At 43.8% G+C, this 20,362-nt stretch overlaps 1 protein-coding gene across 1 annotated transcript in view; it reads right to left on the bottom strand.

Moving 5' to 3' along the window:
- Positions 1-6,474: 6,474 nt before the first annotated feature.
- ENTPD3 (ectonucleoside triphosphate diphosphohydrolase 3) overlaps positions 6,475-20,362 on the bottom strand; it is a 61,175-nt gene continuing 47,287 nt past the window's right edge. The window contains exons 9-10 of the mRNA XM_075212414.1: positions 9,823-9,960; positions 6,475-8,025 (exon numbers count right to left, since the gene is read on the bottom strand). Of these exons, the coding sequence (XP_075068515.1) occupies positions 7,837-8,025; positions 9,823-9,960 (327 nt within the window). The 3' untranslated portion in view covers positions 6,475-7,836. The remainder of the gene's footprint in view (positions 8,026-9,822; positions 9,961-20,362) is intronic.

Here is a 20,362-nt window from a genome sequence, read left to right as displayed (position 1 = left end):
GTTCTTTTAGTTACCTGATAGGTGTTAGACGTGGCTCCATTTCTCCTGCTGTCTTTTCTCTCTTTGTGGATTGCATCCTGCTGACTGCAGAGCTGACACTTCACAGTGTACTATGCTACCATTCCAGTAGTAACCTGCTGTCCGCAGAGCTGACACTTCCTCGTGTATTACGCCATCATTCCAGTGGTAACCTGCTGACCACAGAGCTGACACTTCATGGTGAACTACGCCACCTCTCCAGTAGTAATTCTGCAGTCCGCAGGCCTAATCTCACTCATCTGCATCAGCATTCCTACGTTACCTGCTGCCCGCAATCTCTCTTCTTCTAGCAAGTTCACCTCTCCTCGTGTTGTCTGCCATTGCTGACCATCTCTGTATATTCCCCTATGGGTTACGCCTGGTACTCTTAGTAGGGGCCGCGACCTGCTGCATAGATGAAGCTAAGACCTAACCACCTTGCGGCGGTCCCTGGTGAAAACCATCTCCCCTGTTAGACTCCGCGCCTTACTAGAGAAGTGCAAATCTAGGCAAGCCTAAGGATCCATATTCCAGAACCATGACAGCAAGAACAGACCATGTCGGATCCGACCGGGAAACCATCAGCCAAAAATATGCTTCAGCACTTAGTTAACCGAGTGAAACAGAAAGATGCAGTGCAACATCAACTCCTACAGTGTCTCCAGACCCTCACAGCTCGCATTAACTCTTCGCAGACACCACCTGCTGCACCGGTGGGAGATCTTCCTTCGCCAGTGGCTTCTTCAGCCACTTTCTCTACGCTACGGATTCCTGCTCCTTCCAAGTTCGATGGGGATCCTAAATCTTGCCGTGGTTTCCTGAACCAATGCTCCATACAGTTTGAGTTACAACCACAAAATTTTCCAATTCAAAAATCCAATGTGGCATACTTAATTTCCTTACTGTCGGGTCAAGCTTTAGCTTGGGCATCCCCTCTGTGGGAGCGAGATGACCCACTCCTTGCAAACAGTGCAGTTTTCTTTGCTGCATTTCATACAATTTTGATGAGCCTGGATGGGTAAAATCTGCAGCATCCAGTATTCTCTGTCTCTGTCAAGGCTCCCGTTCTGTGGCTCAATACGTCATTCAATTCCAGATCTTATCATCTGAGCTTTGCTGGAATAACAACGCTTTGGTGGCCATCTTTTGGCAAGGCCTCTCGGGCAAAATTAAAGATGCCCTAGTCTTGCAGGAACTTCCTACCAGCTTAGACGCTATGATTTCACTTGTAATCGAGTGGACCCCCACTTTCGTGAAGATCTTCCAAAAAGGATAGTTCCCGGCGCCCTGCAGTCAAATTAGCTCCTCGTTTTCTTCACCCTGTATCTGAAGCTGAGCCCATGCAAATAGGGCGTTTTTGTCTGACTCCAGAAGATCGTGACAGGAGACTTAAGAACAAATTGTGCTTATATTGCGCTGAACCTGGTCATCTGCTGAATGCCTGTCCTAAGAGGTCGGGAAACGCCAGGCCCTAACCTGCTCCGGAGAGGTCAGATTAGGACTCTCTAAAAGTTCTCCCTCTCTTGAAATTCCTAAAATCTGCTCGTTTCCTGTTATTCTTCGCGGGCATTCGGGTTCCATTCACACCTCAGCTCTTTTAGATTCTGGAGCAGCTGGGAATTTTATTTCACTTTCTTTAATTTCTCAGGACTCCATATCCATTGTACCCCAGGAGGTTCCTGTTTCGATTACGGCCATCAATGGGTCTCACATAGCTAATGGAACCGTAGAATTTTGCACTAAACCTATCACCCTCCAAGTCGGAGCATTACATCAAGAACAGGTAGAGTTGTCCAAGATGAGATGGCTGAGAGACAGGAGGAGACACGAGACAGAAGGGAAGGGGAGAGGTCAGGGGATGAAAGATAAATTTGGGTATCATCAGCATAGAGGTGGTACTGGAGGCCAAAGAAGTGGATAAGGACACCAAGAGAGGAGGTGTAGATCGAGAAAAGCAGGGGGCCAAGAACGAAGCCTTGAGGAGCGCCAACAGGTAGGGGAAGAGGGGGTGATGTAGAATCATGAGTAGAGACTGAGAAGGAGCGGTTGGTGAGGTAAGAGGAAAACCAAGAGAGGACAGTGTTACATAGGCCTATAAATTTGAGAGTTTACAAAAGGAATGTGTGGTCAACGGTATCAAAGGCAGCAGAGAGGTCAAGAAGGATAAGAAGGGAGTAGTGTCTATTGGATTTAGGGAGGAGAAGGTCATTAGTGACCTTAGTGAGGGCTGTTTCAGTGGAGTGGGGGGGGGGGCAAAAACCAGATTGGAGCGTGTCAAGGAGTGAGAGGAGAGAAAGGAGGTGAGACGGTTGTAGACAACCCATTCAAGGAGTTTGGAAGCAAAAGGAAGAAGCGAAATAGGTGATTAGAGAGAGAGAGGCGGGGTCAAGGGACGGTTTCTTGAGTATAGGGGAGACAAGAGCCTGTTTAAAAGAGGAGGGGAAGATTCCAGAGGAGAGGGAGAGGTTGAGGAGGTGTGCAAGGTGGCAGCAGGCATCAAGAGAGAGGGAGCAGAGGAGATGGGAGGGGATAGGATCCTGTGTGCAAGTGGAGGGGGGAGAGGAAGAGAGAAGGGTATGGACTTCATCTGCAGATACCGGAGTGAAGGAAGAGAGGGAGGGTGAGCTAGCAGAAGGGGATGGGACAAAAGAGATAGCAGCAGCAGAGGAGGGTGGAAAGGGGGACAGAGTGGGCATGGAGGGGGGAGGGGTTGGGGTAAGAATAGACTGCTGGGAGTTGTTATGACGTATAGACTCAATCTTGGAGGTGAAGTGGGTAGCAAAGTCGACAGCAGAGAGCGTGGGGGGGAGAGGAGTGAGTTGAAGATGGCAAAAAGCCGACGGGGGTTGGAGGATTGGGAAGAAATGAGAGCTTTAAAGAAAGATTGTTTAGAGAGGGATAGGGCCGAGCTATAAGAGGCAAGCATGAACTTGAAGCGGAGGATGTCAGCATGAGTGCGTGACTTTCTCCAAAGCTGTTCTGCACTGCGGGAGCATTTTTGAAGATAGCAGGTAAGTTTAGTGTGCCACGGTTGCGGCGGGGACCGACGAAGCTTGGCGTTGACAGCCAGGGCGACAGAGTCAAGTGCAGCGGTAAGAGTGCAATTGTAAAAGGAGACAGCCTTATCGGGGCAAGAAAGAGTGGTGATGGGGGAGAGGAGTGAGCCCAGGGAGGAGGAGAAACTGGTAGGATCAACTGTGTCAAGATTACGCCTGGTGAGAGTAACCTTGGGGTCCGGGGACAATGAGAGGGGTGGAGAGATGCTAAAAGGGAGGAGATGATGGTCCGAGAGAGGAAAAGCTGAATTAATGAGGTCAGAGACAGTACCGAGGTGTGAAAAAAACAGATCTAGGCTTGTCAGTTTTATTTCTATAGGTGGTAATTATCCTTTGTAAGTCTATCACATAATCTCTTACAGGAAAGAGTGTTTCCTCAACGGTACGGATTTATGTTTCTGCAAAAGTAGCGCATTCTCTTTTAGTTTTGAACATGTTTCATGAGGAACATTTTCACCTTTACCCAATAAACATGAGTAGTTAAAGCCATCTGGTGTGTCTGCATAGTATCCAGAATTTCATTAAGTGTGGGCTCTGGGTTATCTTCTCCATCTCCATTATCTGCCAGGTATCCCACCTCCCCCAATACATTACCTGGGGGTCACTGAAATGGGTCTGCCCAGCTTCTCAGGTGTTGAGGTTCTGTACCATTTGTCTTGTAACAACGACAACCATAACACTTTTGGGGGCACTTTGTGTCGTCATCTGCTCTGACAGAGCTAAGTTCCCTTTCTTTCCTGCTGCCTGGATGGGCCACCACTTTTCAGAGAGTTGCTTGTACATTTAGTCAGTTTCTCTGTCACATCTAGATGACTTCTAGGGCCCATTTTACCATCTCAGCTCTCCAAAGGGTCCCTTGAATTAAACTGACTCGAATGTCTGATCAAATCAAGAGCTGGACATTCCCCATCTTTAACTATGAGGGATATACTGTAAGAAACCAAAAACACAAAACATCTGCAGCATAGAGTGGGAGTTGCACTACCCAGGGGTAAATATCTAAAATGTATGTTATCAATTTACAGAACCCGTAAACATAAATGTAAACTATTTTTATTTAAATCCCATGTAAAAGAATATATACCCTCATTAATGAAACTAGTTTGTGACAGAATAGTGTTAGCCACATGTCTGTAAATTAGATTTGTTATAAGCATAGTTTAACTTCCAAATTATGATATTTTATAAATGTACACTGATCAGTTTGGCATACTTCACTCTCTGCACTCATATGTAAATCTCAGTTTCATTTTTTCAAGACCTCACCCATAGCAACTGCTTGATTTGCATATAATTAAAATAGCATCTTCAAAAGACTGATGCTTCAAAGGGACTGCAGGGACTGTCATACCATTTGTATGAGATGAAAGTAATTAAGTTACTTACTGACTCTAACCAACAGTGGAATGTTAAAGGTGACCTTAATGCTGTCTGCTTGTGTTAATTTGATATTTCAAAGGATAAACTGTGATAAACAGGAGATATTCAAATAAGCCTGGTACTAAAGTGCTGTATACAATTCCAAAAAAAATCTCTCATTTGTTGAGCATCATTGATAAAATGACCTTCATGAATTAAAGCAATGTTTAAATCTGACAATAACATCTGTGCTTGCTTCTAAAAGAAATTATGTAGCTGCCCTAGGGATTGTGCTTAATTAGATATGTAATCTTAAGTGTAAAAATTCAGACTCAATGAACACAAAATATTTAGAATGTTAACTCTATATGATGTCTGGAAATTATTATAATGTACAAAAATGTTCTTAGATTATTGTGGCAACGTTTAGTCTGGAGTGAACAAACTGGAAATCCAAATCTAATGCTGAGCTGTTGCTCTGCAATTAAAGTCCCCCGTACCTTACAGTCACTAAACTTTCCAGCATGTTCAGCTCGATCAAATTTGAGAGCGCCCAAAAAAACAATTGCCTCCCTCACTTCAAGAATACAGGTCTAATTCTGAATAGCACTGGGCCTCTCTTTCTACCACTGGCTCTAGTGTACCAGGCTAAAAAATAATTAAACTTAAGAGTGTCAACCTATTTTACAGTGGTCTCCAGAATAATATGCCCCCTGCCACACTGCAATTATTCAGGGATGGTTTTAGGAACATGACAAAGAGTTTAAGGTGTTAACTTGGCTTACAAATTCCCCAGATCTTAATCCAATTCAGCATCTGATGGATGTGCTGGAAATACAAGTCAGAGTCATGGAGGATCCACCTGACAACTTACAGAACTTAAAGGATCTGCTGCTGACATATTGGTGCCAGATACCACAGGACACCTTCAGAGGTCTTGTGGAGTCCATGCCTGGACTGGTCAGAGCTGTTTTGGTGGCATGAGAGGGACCTACACAATACTAGGAAGGTGCTTTTAATGTTGTAATGGTGTATATGTCAATAGGATGCTCTCTGTATTGTATAGAAGTCACTAGAATACTCTCTGTACTGTATAATTGTCACCAGAATCTATATTATATATTGGCCACTATAATAGACTCTCAGTATTATATATATATATACATGTAACTGGAATGTCCTCTGCATTGGGTAGGGGTCCCTGGAATGCTGTCTGTATTTTAAATAAACCCTGTTAAGCTGTCTGTATTATATAGAGGTTACTAGAATAATAGCTGCAATAAATACTAGTCAGATAGGGTAGGTAGTAATTGGATTTGATTATTGTTATTTGACATAAGTTCCATATAAAACCACACTTATATTAATAAAACCACACCCACATCATGCCCATTTTTCCATTGTTGCATGCTAGTAGAAGATCTTGAGCCACTGGCCTATGTTTGCTCCCAAGCTGAAATTTGACAGCCAGCCCCTAATAGCGCCAAGCTCAGATACTCAGAGAGCGCCCTTCCGTGATTCTTGGGAGCTGTTAATAGGGGAGATGTGCACTCATAGGAAAACAGGGTTTGTATTGTATTCGCCCCACTTCCTTGCAGACACCCAGGGCAGCTGCACCCAGCACCCTCCTCCTTCTTCACTGGCAGGCGTGACGTCATCACGTCCTGACGCAGTCAGTGAGGAGTGGCATAGAGAGGAACCAGCACACTAAAGACAAGAAGACAGAAGAGGAAGAGAAGAAAACAAAGGAAAATATGTTATAGAAAGGTAAGTAAAGAATGGAGGTGGCACCAGTGTGACTAAGGGGGCATTGTAATGAAGGAGGCACAGTGATGAAGGGGGCAGCAGTGTAAGGAAGGGGCCACGATGTGATGAAGATGGGGCCACAGTGTGATGAAGGAGGGGGCATAGTGTGATGAAGGGGTAAACCCCTGGCCGTTCATTTCAAAAGTGAATGTTCTATACCAGCACTTCTAAATTTCCACTTTGACCACTGGTGAATGGGATTTTGTCTAATAAAATGAAGACTGTCAGAATGAACTGTAGGGCCTGAAGATGTGGCATTTATTTCACACATGAAATTACTGTTCCATACTTTGTGTCTCTAATCAAAAGAAACCATATAAATGAATAAAAACTTGATTAAAAACATTTTTTTACTATAAAATGAAATTGTCTAAAATTACAAAATCACTGTAAGCCCAATTCAGGAAGCAGAAGCTTTTTAATCCTACAGTGATTCTGAGTCTAACTACACACACTCCCAGAGGGAAACTTGTACAGATTTAATGGATGGTTCAATCTGTAACTAACAATACAAATGTAATCTATAGTGAATAAAATATATACAAAAATCAAAAGAACAGACACAGAAACATTTTGTTACCTTTAAGAGACACAAGTGGGTTGTTAGTAAAACGTAAGAGAAAGGCTGAGGTAACCTGTTATATTATGATAACTAAAGGACATTGTATTTAAATTTGCTATGTAACATAATGCAAATGATTGTTCTGTCACCAACCACTTCAGATATAGAGGCTAACTAGCATTCCGTCAATACAATCACTAACAGAAATAGTGCATAAGAACAAATCTTACCCCACAATCACAATTTTATTACAAATATATTATATATTCACTGAGAAGCTCCCATATTGCTATGGGCTATGTACATAGAGCCACCGAGCCACCAAAATGCTCAGTTTTTGGACTAGAGTGGCACCATATGCAAGACTTGTTTATTACAGACATGGACCAAGCATAGACCTGACCACTGTCACCTCTGATATAATTAATGATTGATCTCTTTACCATGCGTGTGGGCTGTACTGCTCCTTCCAGGCAATCCTCTGGGTGGACAATTGTGCAGAGCAACAGAGATTAATGAATGGAAATGTGACATGCTTTCCTCCATATTCACCGTATCATAGTCACCCCTATATGTGTGTGGTTATAGAGATATATATAATCTCCGTGAAGTTAACCCCCCCCCCCCCAGAAAGAACAGCAGATAACTACTGCTTTTCATACCGGTAATTGTCAGCAAAATAAAATGTCTCTGAGAATTAGAGAATTAAAAACATACATATTCATATACAGTTCATCATAATAAAAACCTCATAAGCAAAAATTTCAGTTTCCACAGCTCCCGCTTTGCTTGATTTTTACAGATGAAAATATCCATAATGAATGTCCCTGAGGCACATCCGTAAAATGAGGTTTTGTCCGAGCATGCTTGTATTTGACACTGTACTTTTTCTTGATACTGTGCAAAGATTAATAAGGAATATCGCTCCTTGACAAATGACTGTCACAGTGTCCTTGTGTAAGGGCTAAAGAAGCACTGGTCATTTTTATTTTGTCCCTTATATAGGTCCCAATGTTAAAGGAGAAGATTTTAGTCCTAGCATGCCCGGATCAGTAAAACCAAGAGGAATATCAGACACAGTAAAGATATGGCTGCAAACAGGAAGAGAAGTCCAGCAAAGATGGTAGGTCGCATGGGTAAAAGAATCAGGGGGCTTTCTGCAGGTATCATATTGGTGAGATTTAGCATATAACCCAGGGACCACGCAATGCTGCTATTACCAACCTGTCAATGAAAAAAACAAGATTTCACTTAATCAACAAAATAACACAAACTACCTGTTTGCTTCTTGCCTTCAAAATAGTAACAGGAATTATTTGTTTATGCCTTTAATTGGGCCTAACTTTAGGTATATTTGCCAGACTAATTCAAGAGACATTTCAAAACATGTTGGGCCTGATTGAAATTTGGACGTCTGTCCATTTGCGTAGCGTATTTTGCATGCTCGGAAATTACCATTATGCCAATGAATGCACTTGCATGAAATTTACATCCGAATGCAAATGACACTTACAATTGTCTACAACTTGAAAGGCAGCACCGGGGATGGAAGGGGCAGACTAATATAGGTTGTGTACAGTACGGGTGTGCCTAAGGCGTTCCTTGGTTTCAGCCGTATCATTTGCACCCACTACAGGTCATGTGTAAATGCCAACTGATAGTGATAACTGACGCGGCATAGTCTTTGATTTAAACAGTACAGATATGCGTACCACTAGCTATCCCAGAATATCTGTAGGCAAGTAATATAGACTATAACAATGCATTGTATGTACTGTAAGCATTGCAAGCATCTTCATTTATGTGTTTAATGTAGAATTTTTTTTTTAAATTCCCTATTTCTAAAAATGATTATATTGTTTTTTTGTAATGAGTTCTGATGTGACCTTTTGCATGTGCGTAAAAATAGAGGCCAAATGTACTGAATATCAAATAACTAAAATAAAATATAGATATATAACAAATATAGCAGATGTACAACACCATGATAATATATAGTCTCAATTTGGTGAGGGTATCAACAAAAGAATGTGAAGATATGTGGTAATAACACAGAAGTGTTCACTTAAACGCACTGCTTTGAAAATGACATTAGATCACCAAGTATGCATATCAAGAGGCGATTTAATGGGCCAATGATGATATATATGGCCACATGCAAATTAGAAGATGTTGTAGCTAGCTACATATATGCAATTAACATGGTGCAGATGTAAAAGTGCACACACGAATATATGTAATGTGGTCACACTGGTGTACATTTTTTTTTCTTGCACTAAGTGGAACTGAAAGCCAAAGCCTGCATACATGAGCTGGCTAGTTGGGTCATGCTTGCACATATGACTTGGGTAACATAAGCCTTATTTCTCCTGGCCAGTATCGCCGAGTAGCTGAGTATCAATCAGTTGCCCCAGCAATATATTCTTAGTAAATTGCGGCAACAATTGGCTTTCTATCGCTGTGACAGAAAATCATTGTTATCGCTGCATATTAATAAATACGCCAATCTTTTAAAACCTATCACTGTAATTAAAACAATGTGCTTTTGCTTTGATAAAATTGAAGTTGTTTACATGACAAAAATAAAAAGTAAGTAAATTGTCAAATTAATTTAACAAATAGTTCAAAGCAAATTACCATTAATTAATATTTTGACCTCAATATTATAAAAGGACCTTGAAATGTGTTCCAGAAATACTTATCTTTTAGTTATTTTATTGCTTTTTTTAATCTGTCTCCTTAACTATTGGAATTTACAGTCTAATACCCTAAGTTACAGTATGTTAATGAGAGGAATGATACAGATATAAAATACTAGTAGTGCAAAACTATGTGCCTTTGGGGAGGATAGGAAAGGCAAGTACAACTGCTGTTTCTATTTTACCCCGACATTTATACAAATACTCATTGGTTGTTTTAAAGACACTCTTGTTGGAGGATGACAGTTGGTGGGAGATTAAATGACAATATTGCAGTAATTTAGCTAATTGTTATTTACAATTTTTGATGTGCAAATTTTACCTCTTTCTGAAACTGAATTCGTGGCCAAGATTCACTGTCAAACTTATATCCATGAACTAATAGATAATAGATGTAATTAGCTGAAAAGCAATAGGATCTTGCATATTTTTCATCAAATTTAGATAGGAATTGTGGAAGCTGCAAAGGAAATAAATAGCATCCATTAATATAATCAAATTAATCCAGAGTGTTTCAATTAATATAGACATGATCATCTGTTTTTGAAACACTCTGTACGTAACATTTAAAAGACCATATAATTTGAAATTACATTCTTTCTATATAGACATGAAAATAGCCTTATAGATAGAGCATTATTCACAATATCCTATTTCATATTTGCAGTTTAACATATACACCATTAAGGTAACTTTTAAGAAGAAACATGGGTCGGAGTTAAGAAGTAATTTTTGTCACAGACAAACATCACAATCAGACTAGAAATCACCATCTGTCAGAATCAAGTTGTGATGTGTGAAAAGTAAACATGAGAAGTGACAATGAAGCGTGATGAGTCACAAGTGATTAGCAACGAGTACGTAATGGTGAGAAAGGAGTGATAAGTGACAAGTTTTGAGGATGAATGACAAGGGAAGAGTGATGACTCAAGAGTCATGAGTGATGAGGGATAAGTTCGGAGTGACAAAAGTAGAATGAAGAGCGAGTGTGAGAAATGACCAGTTGTGAGTAAGAATAAGACATTGTCACATACTTGCCCATGTGACTGAGACAATCCGGCCCAATGGCATCCACTTCAATCATGTGTATAGTGTGCAAGCATTCAGTTGCGTAGCTCTGATGCCATTCAGCTATTTAACAGATTCTGTCCATTCCCAAGAGCCTGAGTGATAAGTTATTTACCTTATGTGTCTGAACTCTTCTACCTGCTACTGATTTAGTGTGTAAAGATCCAGCTTGTCTGACTGATTGCTTGTGACCATGATCCTCTGTCTTGTTAATCCATTTTGCATCTGTGTTGCCTGACCTTGGATTGGATTCTGATTTCAGGAGCTGCTTGTCACTCACCGGACCGTGAGTGCTTTTTCCCGGACATTTAGGAACCGTGGCCGTCCTCCATCCTGAGGGTCTGCGCATGCGCAGCCCTTTCCCATCCTTCAGTGTATGTCCCTTTAACTTAATTGGCAGATCAGGCAACACTCCCTATATTAAGCACCTGTGGTCAACACCACGTTGCCTGATCTTGGAGTCTCATTCCCCATGAGTCTCTGAAGGTGTTCCTGTGTTTCCTCGTTTATTCAGCGCTGTTGATTCCTGTGGTTTCCAAACCACTTCTACCTCTGTGGTTTCCAAACCACTTCTACTACTTTGGTTCCCATACCACTTCTACCACCAAGTGTATCATCGTGACTGTTAGCTGATTCCTATCCGCTGCCTCCGTGCACTACAGTCTTCTAAGCCACTTCAACTCTACCACATATCATCGTGACTGTTAGCTGATTCCTATCCACTGCCTCCGTGCACTACAGTCTTCTAAGCCACTTCAACTCTACCACATATCATTGTGACTGTTTGCTGATTCCTATCCGCTGCCTCCGTGCACTACAGCCTTCTCTCCACATCCACTCACCTGTTCATCATCAAGACTGTGAGCTGATTCCTATCCGCTGCCTCCGTGCACTACAGTCTTCAACTTGCAACTCGTCTGTGTTTCCTCATCGTGACTGTTAGCTGATTCCTATCCGCTGCCTCTGTGCACTACAGTCTCCAGCGTACAACTCGTCTGTGTTTCATCATCGTGACTGTTAGCTGATTCCTATCCGCTGCCTCCGTGCACTACAGTCTCCAGCTTGCAACTCGTCTGTGTTTCATCATCGTGACTGTTAGCTGATTCCTATCCGCTGCCTCCGTGCACTGCAGTCTTCATCTCATCTCTCCCGTGTCTCCTCGAGACTGCTGCTATTATTGCCATCCGCTACTCTCCGTGATCAACAGCTCCTGGTCTACTCTGCTCTCCCGTGTTCCATCGCTATTTGCACCTGCTGGTTGCTACTGGTTACCTCCGGGTGTCCGCAGAGTCCTGCTGCTGCTGCCAGCGCTAATCGTCCATCTACTGCTGATCCGCTCTCCACGCCTTCCTGTGTTCCGCTGGTCTCTACCCGCCTGTCAGCATTGGATTCGTGTCTCATCAGCTATCCTTCTGCTAGACCATCACCATTCTCCTGGGTCCTCCAAGAGTCCAGTTCCACGTTCTACTGATTCCTGTGGATTCGTGTCCCTGTTGGTCTACTTACCTGTGCGCTGCACCTACTAGACCTCTGCTTCATCCATCCAGGGACTTCTCATCCTGCCGGCCTCCTGCCGCTCAGGTATCGCTGCACTCCTGTCTGACTGCCTGCTTCTGAACCACGGTATGCATACTTCTCATTGACTGTGCTGGTGTATTGCATATCTTGCTGGACTGTGTTGGTTCTCCTCTGGAGTCTACTATCCGCTGAGTCTATTGCCATCATTGACTGTACTATCTTGTGCCGGATTACTTCAAGAGACTTTCCATATTTGCAGTGCTGTTCAGTCATTCATATATATATCTATATTGTGCATATTACTGTGGATCGTGTTTAAGGTGCCGTGTTTACCCTGTGTTGCAGTCTCTCCCCGTGCACCTCCTCACATATATATTCAGTGGTACAACTTGCTAGCGGCAGACCACTGATCCCTGTTTCCTGTATCACCTGTTCCAGTATCCTCTCACATAGCAGTGGTACAACTTGCTATCGCAGACCACTGACTCCCCGGATACCTCCACTTGGATTCCATTCCTTCACACAGACAGCGGTACAACTTGCTATCCGCAGACCGCTGACTCTCATCACCTCCTCGTTTCTGTTGGACATTCCTCCTCACTATAGCAGTGGTACAACTTGCTATCGCAGACCACTGACTACCTTCACGTGTCCTTGTCCATACAGTTCCTCGTGTACTATTACCTCCATATTACCAGTGCTGCTAGTCATAGACTTTCCTGAGCATCTCATCATCTGCTATTTCCTGTTCCGTGATCACCCTGCTACCAGAGTACCCTATTACCACCTACATTGCTCTGGTAAGCCTACCACCTGGTGATCCCTGGGTAAAGACTCCTAGTGCCCGTGACAGTAAGATCAGGCCATGACAGACCCAGATACGGAACCTACCGCCAAAGAGATGCTGCAGCATCTGGTCAGCCGTGTGGAGCAACAGGATGCCCGCCAACAGCTGTTACTTCAGTGTTATCAATCATTAACCTCCCAAGGAACATCTGGACAGACTGTGACAGCCACTACTGAGGCTCCTGTGCTTTCCTCCGTTTCCCCAGTGCCATCCCAGGTGTCTACAGCTTCCACGCTTCACCTGCCTACTCCGTCAAAGTACGATGGAGACCCCAAAACTTGTAGGGGTTTCCTTAACCAATGTTCAGTCCATTTTGAGCTCCAACCTCAAAATTTTTCTACCCATCGTTCCAGAGTGGCCTATCTTATCTCTTTGTTTTCTGGACAAGCCCTGGCTTGGGCCTCCCCTCTGTGGGAAAGAAACGACCCAATATTGCAAGATAGTGCCAAATTCATTTCTACATTCCGAAGTGTGTTCGATGAACCAGGTCGTGTGACCTCCGCTGCTTCCAGCATCCTCCGTTTGCGACAAGGATCTCATACAGTAGGCCAGTACGTCATTCAATTTAGGATCTTAGCCTCTGAACTTCAGTGGAACACTGAAGCCCTAGTTGCCGCCTTCTGGCAGGGGCTCTCCGATAAAATTAAAGATGCACTGACTACCCAGGAGCTTCCTTCGTCACTTGAAGATCTGATCTCTCTTTGCCATCGTGTTGATATGAGATTTCGTGAAAGAGAAGCTGAGAAAACAACTTCTGCTAAAGCACCTCTTCGTTCAAACCCTCAATTTCGTCCAGTCTCACCCTCTGTGATTCCCATGGAGATAGGACGTTCCAAATTATCTTCAGAGGAGAGGAAACGAAGAGTAAAGAATAGACTCTGTATCTATTGTGCTGATTCCACTCATATGCTCAGCTCTTGCCCTAAGAGATCGGGAAATGCCAGGCCCTAACTAGTTCTGGAGAGGTGAAGTTAGGGTCCCTGGAGTCCTCTCCATCTTCTATGAAATCTAAAGTCTGCGCTTTTGATGTCACGATTTCCTTTGCTACCAAAACCTTTGAGTCACAGGCATTGATTGATTCCGGAGCAGCAGGAAATTTTATTTCCAAATCATTAGTGCATCAATGGTCTCTACCTGTGATTACGTTAAAAACACCCATTACTGTGACGGCTATAGATGGATCACGTCTCATCAACGGTCTCATCACCCAGAGTACGTCTCCAGTAACACTTCAGATTGGTGCCCTGCACCATGAAGAAATATCGTTTTTAATCCTTCCAGTTACGACAAGTCCGATTGTCTTAGGCCTTCCATGGCTTCAGTGTCACTCTCCCCAGATTGACTGGCGCACTCCTCAAGTTACGTCTTGGGGGTCTGAATGTTACCATCGTTGCCTTTCCCAAGTTATTCCTCTCAAAGTACAGCAATCTTCCATCTCATCTTCCTCACCGGGACTCCCTCCTCAGTATGCTTCATTTACTGATGTGTTTGATAAAGCTCAGTCTGAACGTCTTCCTCCTCATCGTTCTTGGGATTGTCCGATCGACCTTCTACCTGGCAAGACTCCTCCCAGGGGCCGGGTCTATCCACTCTCGTTACCTGAAACTCAAGCCACATCTGAGTACATACAGGAGAACCTCCAGCGTGGGTTTATTCGACCTTCCACCTCTCCCGCTGGAGCTGGGTTCTTCTTCGTCAAAAAGAAGGATGGATCATTACGCCCTTGCATAGATTTTCGTGGACTCAATGCCATTACTATCAAGAATCGGTATCCCATTCCGCTGATCACTGAGCTATTCGATCGCATCAAGGGAGCCCGTATCTTTACTAAGTTGGATCTTCGTGGTGCCTACAATTTAATTAGAATTCGTTCCGGTGACGAATGGAAGACAGCGTTCAACACCAGAGACGGGCATTACGAATATCTGGTAATGCCTTTCGGGCTGTGTAATGCCCCCGCTGTTTTCCAAGGCTTCATCAATGAGATCTTTCGGGACTTATTATATGTATGTGTCGTCGTCTACCTGGACGACATATTGATCTTTTCACAGGACCTGCCTTCTCATCACCAACATGTGGCAGAAGTCCTCTCCAGGCTACGGAAAAATTCATTGTTCTGTAAATTAGAAAAATGTTCATTCGAATTGCCCCAGATTCCATTCTTGGGGTATATAGTTTCCGGAGTTGGCCTGAAGATGGATCCAGACAAGGTGAATGCTGTACTACATTGGCCCCAGCCAACTACTCTTCGTGCTATCCAGCGTTTTTTAGGTTTTGCCAATTACTATAGACGCTTCATTCAAGACTTTTCTTCCATTGCATCTCCTATTGTGGCCCTGACTCAGAAAGGGGCTAATCCTAAGCAATGGTCATCTGAGGCTCTCCAAGCCTTTCAAATTCTCAAAGAGTCCTTCGCTTCGGCTCCAATTCTTCGACAGCCTGATGTGACACTTCCCTTCTTCCTAGAAGTAGATGCCTCTAATGTGGGCTTGGGAGCCATTCTCTCCCAACGCTCGGAACAGCAAAAATTCCATCCTTGTGCCTTCTATTCTCGGGGTCTTCTGCCCGCAGAGAAGAATTATACTATCGGGGACAAGGAGTTACTGGCTATCAAAGCTGCATTAGAGGAATGGAGATACTTATTGGAAGGAGCTCGCCATCCGGTGACGATCTTCACGGATCATAAGAACTTGTCATATCTCCAGTCTGCCCAATGCTTGAACCCTCGTCAAGCAAGATGGTCTCTTTTCTTTTCCCGTTTTGAATTAATTATAACCTTCAAACCAGCTGCCAAGAACAAAAAAGCTGACGCTTTATCTAGAGCTTTTGTGACGTCCTCTGATGTAGAAGAGGTTTCCAACCATACTATTCTAGACCCCAAATGTATCTCACTGGCTGCTTCATCCACCAAAATGCTACCATTTGGGAAGACCCTCGTGCCTCCTACTCTAAGGAGGAAAATACTTTCGTGGTTCCATGCCTCCCGTTTTTCTGGACACGTCGGTGAACACAAGACCTTTGAGATTCTCTCTCGAAATTACTGGTGGCCTTCAATGAGGAGAGACGTCAAAGAGTTCATTGCTTCCTGTGAGTTATGTTCCCAGTTCAAATCCTCCCGCAGAACTCCAGCAGGGTTGCTGCGACCACTACCCATTCCGTCCAAACCGTGGACCCATATTAGTATGGATTTCGTTACTGATTTACCACCTAGTAAGAATCATAATACTATTTGGGTGGTGGTGGACAGATTTTCGAAGATGGCTCATTTTGTCCCTCTGTCTGGTTTGCCTTCCTCGTCTATTCTGGCTGAACATTTCATTAAAGAGATCTTCCGTATCCATGGATGTCCGTCTGAGATTGTGTCTGATAGAGGAGTACAATTCGTTTCCAGATTCTGGCGAGCCCTTTGTAAAACCTTGGGCATACGATTAGCACTCTCATCTTCTTACCATCCGCAATCTAACGGACAAACTGAACGAGTCAATCAAGATCTTGAGACTTTTATAAGGATGTTCTCATCAGCCAATCAAGACAACTGGGTAGAATTGCTTCCTTGGGCTGAATTCGCCCATAACAACATGTACCATGAGTCATCATCCAAAACTCCATTTTTTGTGGTCTACGGTCACCATCCGTCTTTTCCGGAATTTCCTGCCCTCCCGCCCACCCAAGTTCCTGCTGTGGAGACTGCTTGTCAGACCTTCAAAAATATCTGGTCTCAGGTCAAAACCTGTTTAAAGAAGACATCTAACAAATATAAGTCTTTCGCAGATAAGAAGAGGCGGGCTATTCCACCACTAAAAATTGGAGATCGTGTCTGGTTATCTACCAAAAATATTCGTTTGAAGGTTCCTTCTATGAAATTCGCCCCTCGTTTTATTGGTCCATATAGGATCATTCAAGTAATCAATCCAGTATGTGTTAAACTTCTTCTTCCTAAGAATCTTCGGATTTCCAATGCCTTCCATGTGTCTTTACTCAAACCTCTTATCATCAACCGTTTCTCAACTCCTCCCTCAGCTCCGCAGCCAGTTCAAGTTCATCAGGAGGAGGATTTCGAGATTACTGAGGTATTGGATGCAAAGATTTCGCGAGGAGTCCTCCGTTTCCTCGTTCATTGGAAGGGCTTTGGTCCTGAGGAGCGCTCTTGGATCAAAGCTGAAGATCTTAATGCTCCTGCCCTTTTGAAGAAGTTTTATTCCAAAAATCCGGACAAGCCCGGTTCCAGGCGTTCTGTGCCCACCTTTAAAAGGGGGGGTACTGTCACTCACCGGACCGTGAGTGCTTTTTCCCGGACATTTAGGAACCATGGCCGTCCTCCATCCTGAGGGTCTGCGCATGTGCAGCCCTTTCCCATCCTTCAGTGTATGTCCCTTTAACTTAATTGGCAGATCAGGCAACACTCCCTATATTAAGCACCTGTAGTCAACACCACGTTGCCTGATCTTGGAGTCTCATTCCCCATGAGTCTCTGAAGGTGTTCCTGTGTTTCCTCGTTTATTCAGCGCTGCTGATTCCTGTGGTTTCCAAACCACTTCTACCTCTGTGGTTTCCAAACCACTTCTACTACTGTGGTTCCCATACCACTTCTACCACCAAGTGTATCATCGTGACTGTTAGCTGATTCCTATCCGCTGCCTCCGTGCACTACAGTCTTCTAAGCCACTTCAACTCTACCACATATCATCGTGACTGTTAGCTGATTCCTATCCGCTGCCTCCGTGCACTACAGTCTTCTAAGCCACTTCAACTCTACCACATATCATTGTGACTGTTTGCTGATTCCTATCCGCTGCCTCCGTGCACTACAGCCTTCTCTCCACATCCACTCACCTGTTCATCATCAAGACTGTGAGCTGATTCCTATCCGCTGCCTCCGTGCACTACAGTCTTCAACTTGCAACTCGTCTGTGTTTCCTCATCGTGACTGTTAGCTGATTCCTATCCGCTGCCTCTGTGCACTACAGTCTCCAGCGTACAACTCGTCTGTGTTTCATCATCGTGACTGTTAGCTGATTCCTATCCGCTGCCTCCGTGCACTACAGTCTCCAGCTTGCAACTCGTCTGTGTTTCATCATCGTGACTGTTAGCTGATTCCTATCCGCTGCCTCCGTGCACTGCAGTCTTCATCTCATCTCTCCCGTGTCTCCTCGAGACTGCTGCTATTATTGCCATCCGCTACTCTCCGTGATCAACAGCTCCTGGTCTACTCTGCTCTCCCGTGTTCCATCGCTATTTGCACCTGCTGGTTGCTACTGGTTACCTCCGGGTGTCCGCAGAGTCCTGCTGCTGCTGTCAGCGCTATCGTCCATCTACTGCTGATCCGCTCTCCACGCCTTCCTGTGTTCCGCTGATCTCTACCCGCCTGTCAGCATTGGATTCGTGTCTCATCAGCTATCCTTCTGCTAGACCATCACCATTCTCCTGGGTCCTCCAAGAGTCCAGTTCCACGTTCTACTGATTCCTGTGGATTCGTGTCCCTGTTGGTCTACTTACCTGTGCGCTGCACCTACTAGACCTCTGCTTCATCCATCCAGGGACTTCTCATCCTGCCGGCCTCCTGCCGCTCAGGTATCGCTGCACTCCTGTCTGACTGCCTGCTTCTGAACCACGGTATGCATACTTCTCATTGACTGTGCTGGTGTATTGCATATCTTGCTGGACTGTGTTGGTTCTCCTCTGGAGTCTACTATCCGCTGAGTCTATTGCCATCATTGACTGTACTATCTTGTGCCGGATTACTTCAAGAGACTTTCCATATTTGCAGTGCTGTTCAGTCATTCATATATATATCTATATTGTGCATATTACTGTGGATCGTGTTTAAGGTGCCGTGTTTACCCTGTGTTGCAGTCTCTCCCCGTGCACCTCCTCACATATATATTCAGTGGTACAACTTGCTAGCGGCAGACCACTGATCCCTGTTTCCTGTATCACCTGTTCCAGTATCCTCTCACATAGCAGTGGTACAACTTGCTATCGCAGACCACTGACTCCCCGGATACCTCCACTTGGATTCCATTCCTTCACACAGACAGCGGTACAACTTGCTATCCGCAGACCGCTGACTCTCATCACCTCCTCGTTTCTGTTGGACATTCCTCCTCACTATAGCAGTGGTACAACTTGCTATCGCAGACCACTGACTACCTTCACGTGTCCTTGTCCATACAGTTCCTCGTGTACTATTACCTCCATATTACCAGTGCTGCTAGTCATAGACTTTCCTGAGCATCTCATCATCTGCTATTTCCTGTTCCGTGATCACCCTGCTACCAGAGTACCCTATTACCACCTACATTGCTCTGGTAAGCCTACCACCTGGTGATCCCTGGGTAAAGACTCCTAGTGCCCGTGACACTGCTTGTCCTGACTTTAGCCTGTATACACATTTCTTCTTTTTATCAGGGGTCACCTAGCTTTACCGAACTTGGTAACCTGTCGACTCCCTACAGCAAAATCTCTCAAGGGTGTCACTGAAGACTGGGTTCCCATTAGACTCCATGCCAAGTTGGGGCAGACAGGTTCAGAAATGCATAACAATCTGGGATCAGGGCCACAAACAAGCAATAGGTGTTAAGATCTATATAACTCAGTGTATGCACAACGCTGTTACTCAGGCACCACAGAATAGTCTGAGCAGGTGTAAATAAATAGAGAGTACCTGATGTCATGAACATGTGTCGGAATGCGCACTCAATCATCACTGAAAGCACCTAAGTATTAGCATCAGGGCCGGACTTGGACTAAAAATCAGCCCTGGCATTTAAAGCACATAGGCCCACCTGCTGTGGGCTCCATGCATGATATATATGATATATTTAGGAAAACAAGCAAGGCTTGTGTGGTAATTATTTATGTATCCTATGCTCATCAAATCTTCCTAAACAATTACTTAAACGCCCCAGTAGCTCTCATTGATTCTCAGGAGAAATCCATGATAATAGACATTAAAATCTTTGCCCATCATGGGAAACCTCATGCCCTGTAATTGAACATATAATTCACTGAGATCACACTAATCCTATACTAAGTTGGAAAGCTAAGCTAAAATGTTCACCTTTTAAGAATGTATAATATTTGCTATCTAAGAGGTCACGTTGCAGCTGCTAAAATTGCCTTAAAGTGTATTTTTTTTTAACAGGAACATATCTTTTATTATGAAGTACAACCATACAAAAAAATCTTTATGACCATCTACAAATTGGGATAAACTTTATAGACAGTTCTGTTTTTGCCACAATAAATTTCTTAGTTTAATTAGACCTACTACATATTCCAAAAACTATTGCAAAAATTGGAAACAAAAATTCATATGGGTCAGAGCTTGCATCAATCTCTGGATTCTCAGCAAGCAATAAAGTGGCAACATTTTCTAAACTCTGTAATATGCTTTTCTGTCACCTAGAAAGGTCCCTTTGTCATATAG

The sequence above is a fragment of the Mixophyes fleayi genome, chromosome 5 (assembly GCF_038048845.1).
Source record: "Mixophyes fleayi isolate aMixFle1 chromosome 5, aMixFle1.hap1, whole genome shotgun sequence".
NCBI lineage: Eukaryota > Metazoa > Chordata > Amphibia > Anura > Limnodynastidae > Mixophyes > Mixophyes fleayi.
Note: the sequence above shows the minus strand (reverse complement) of the source record. Positions and strands in the feature narration are given on the sequence as shown.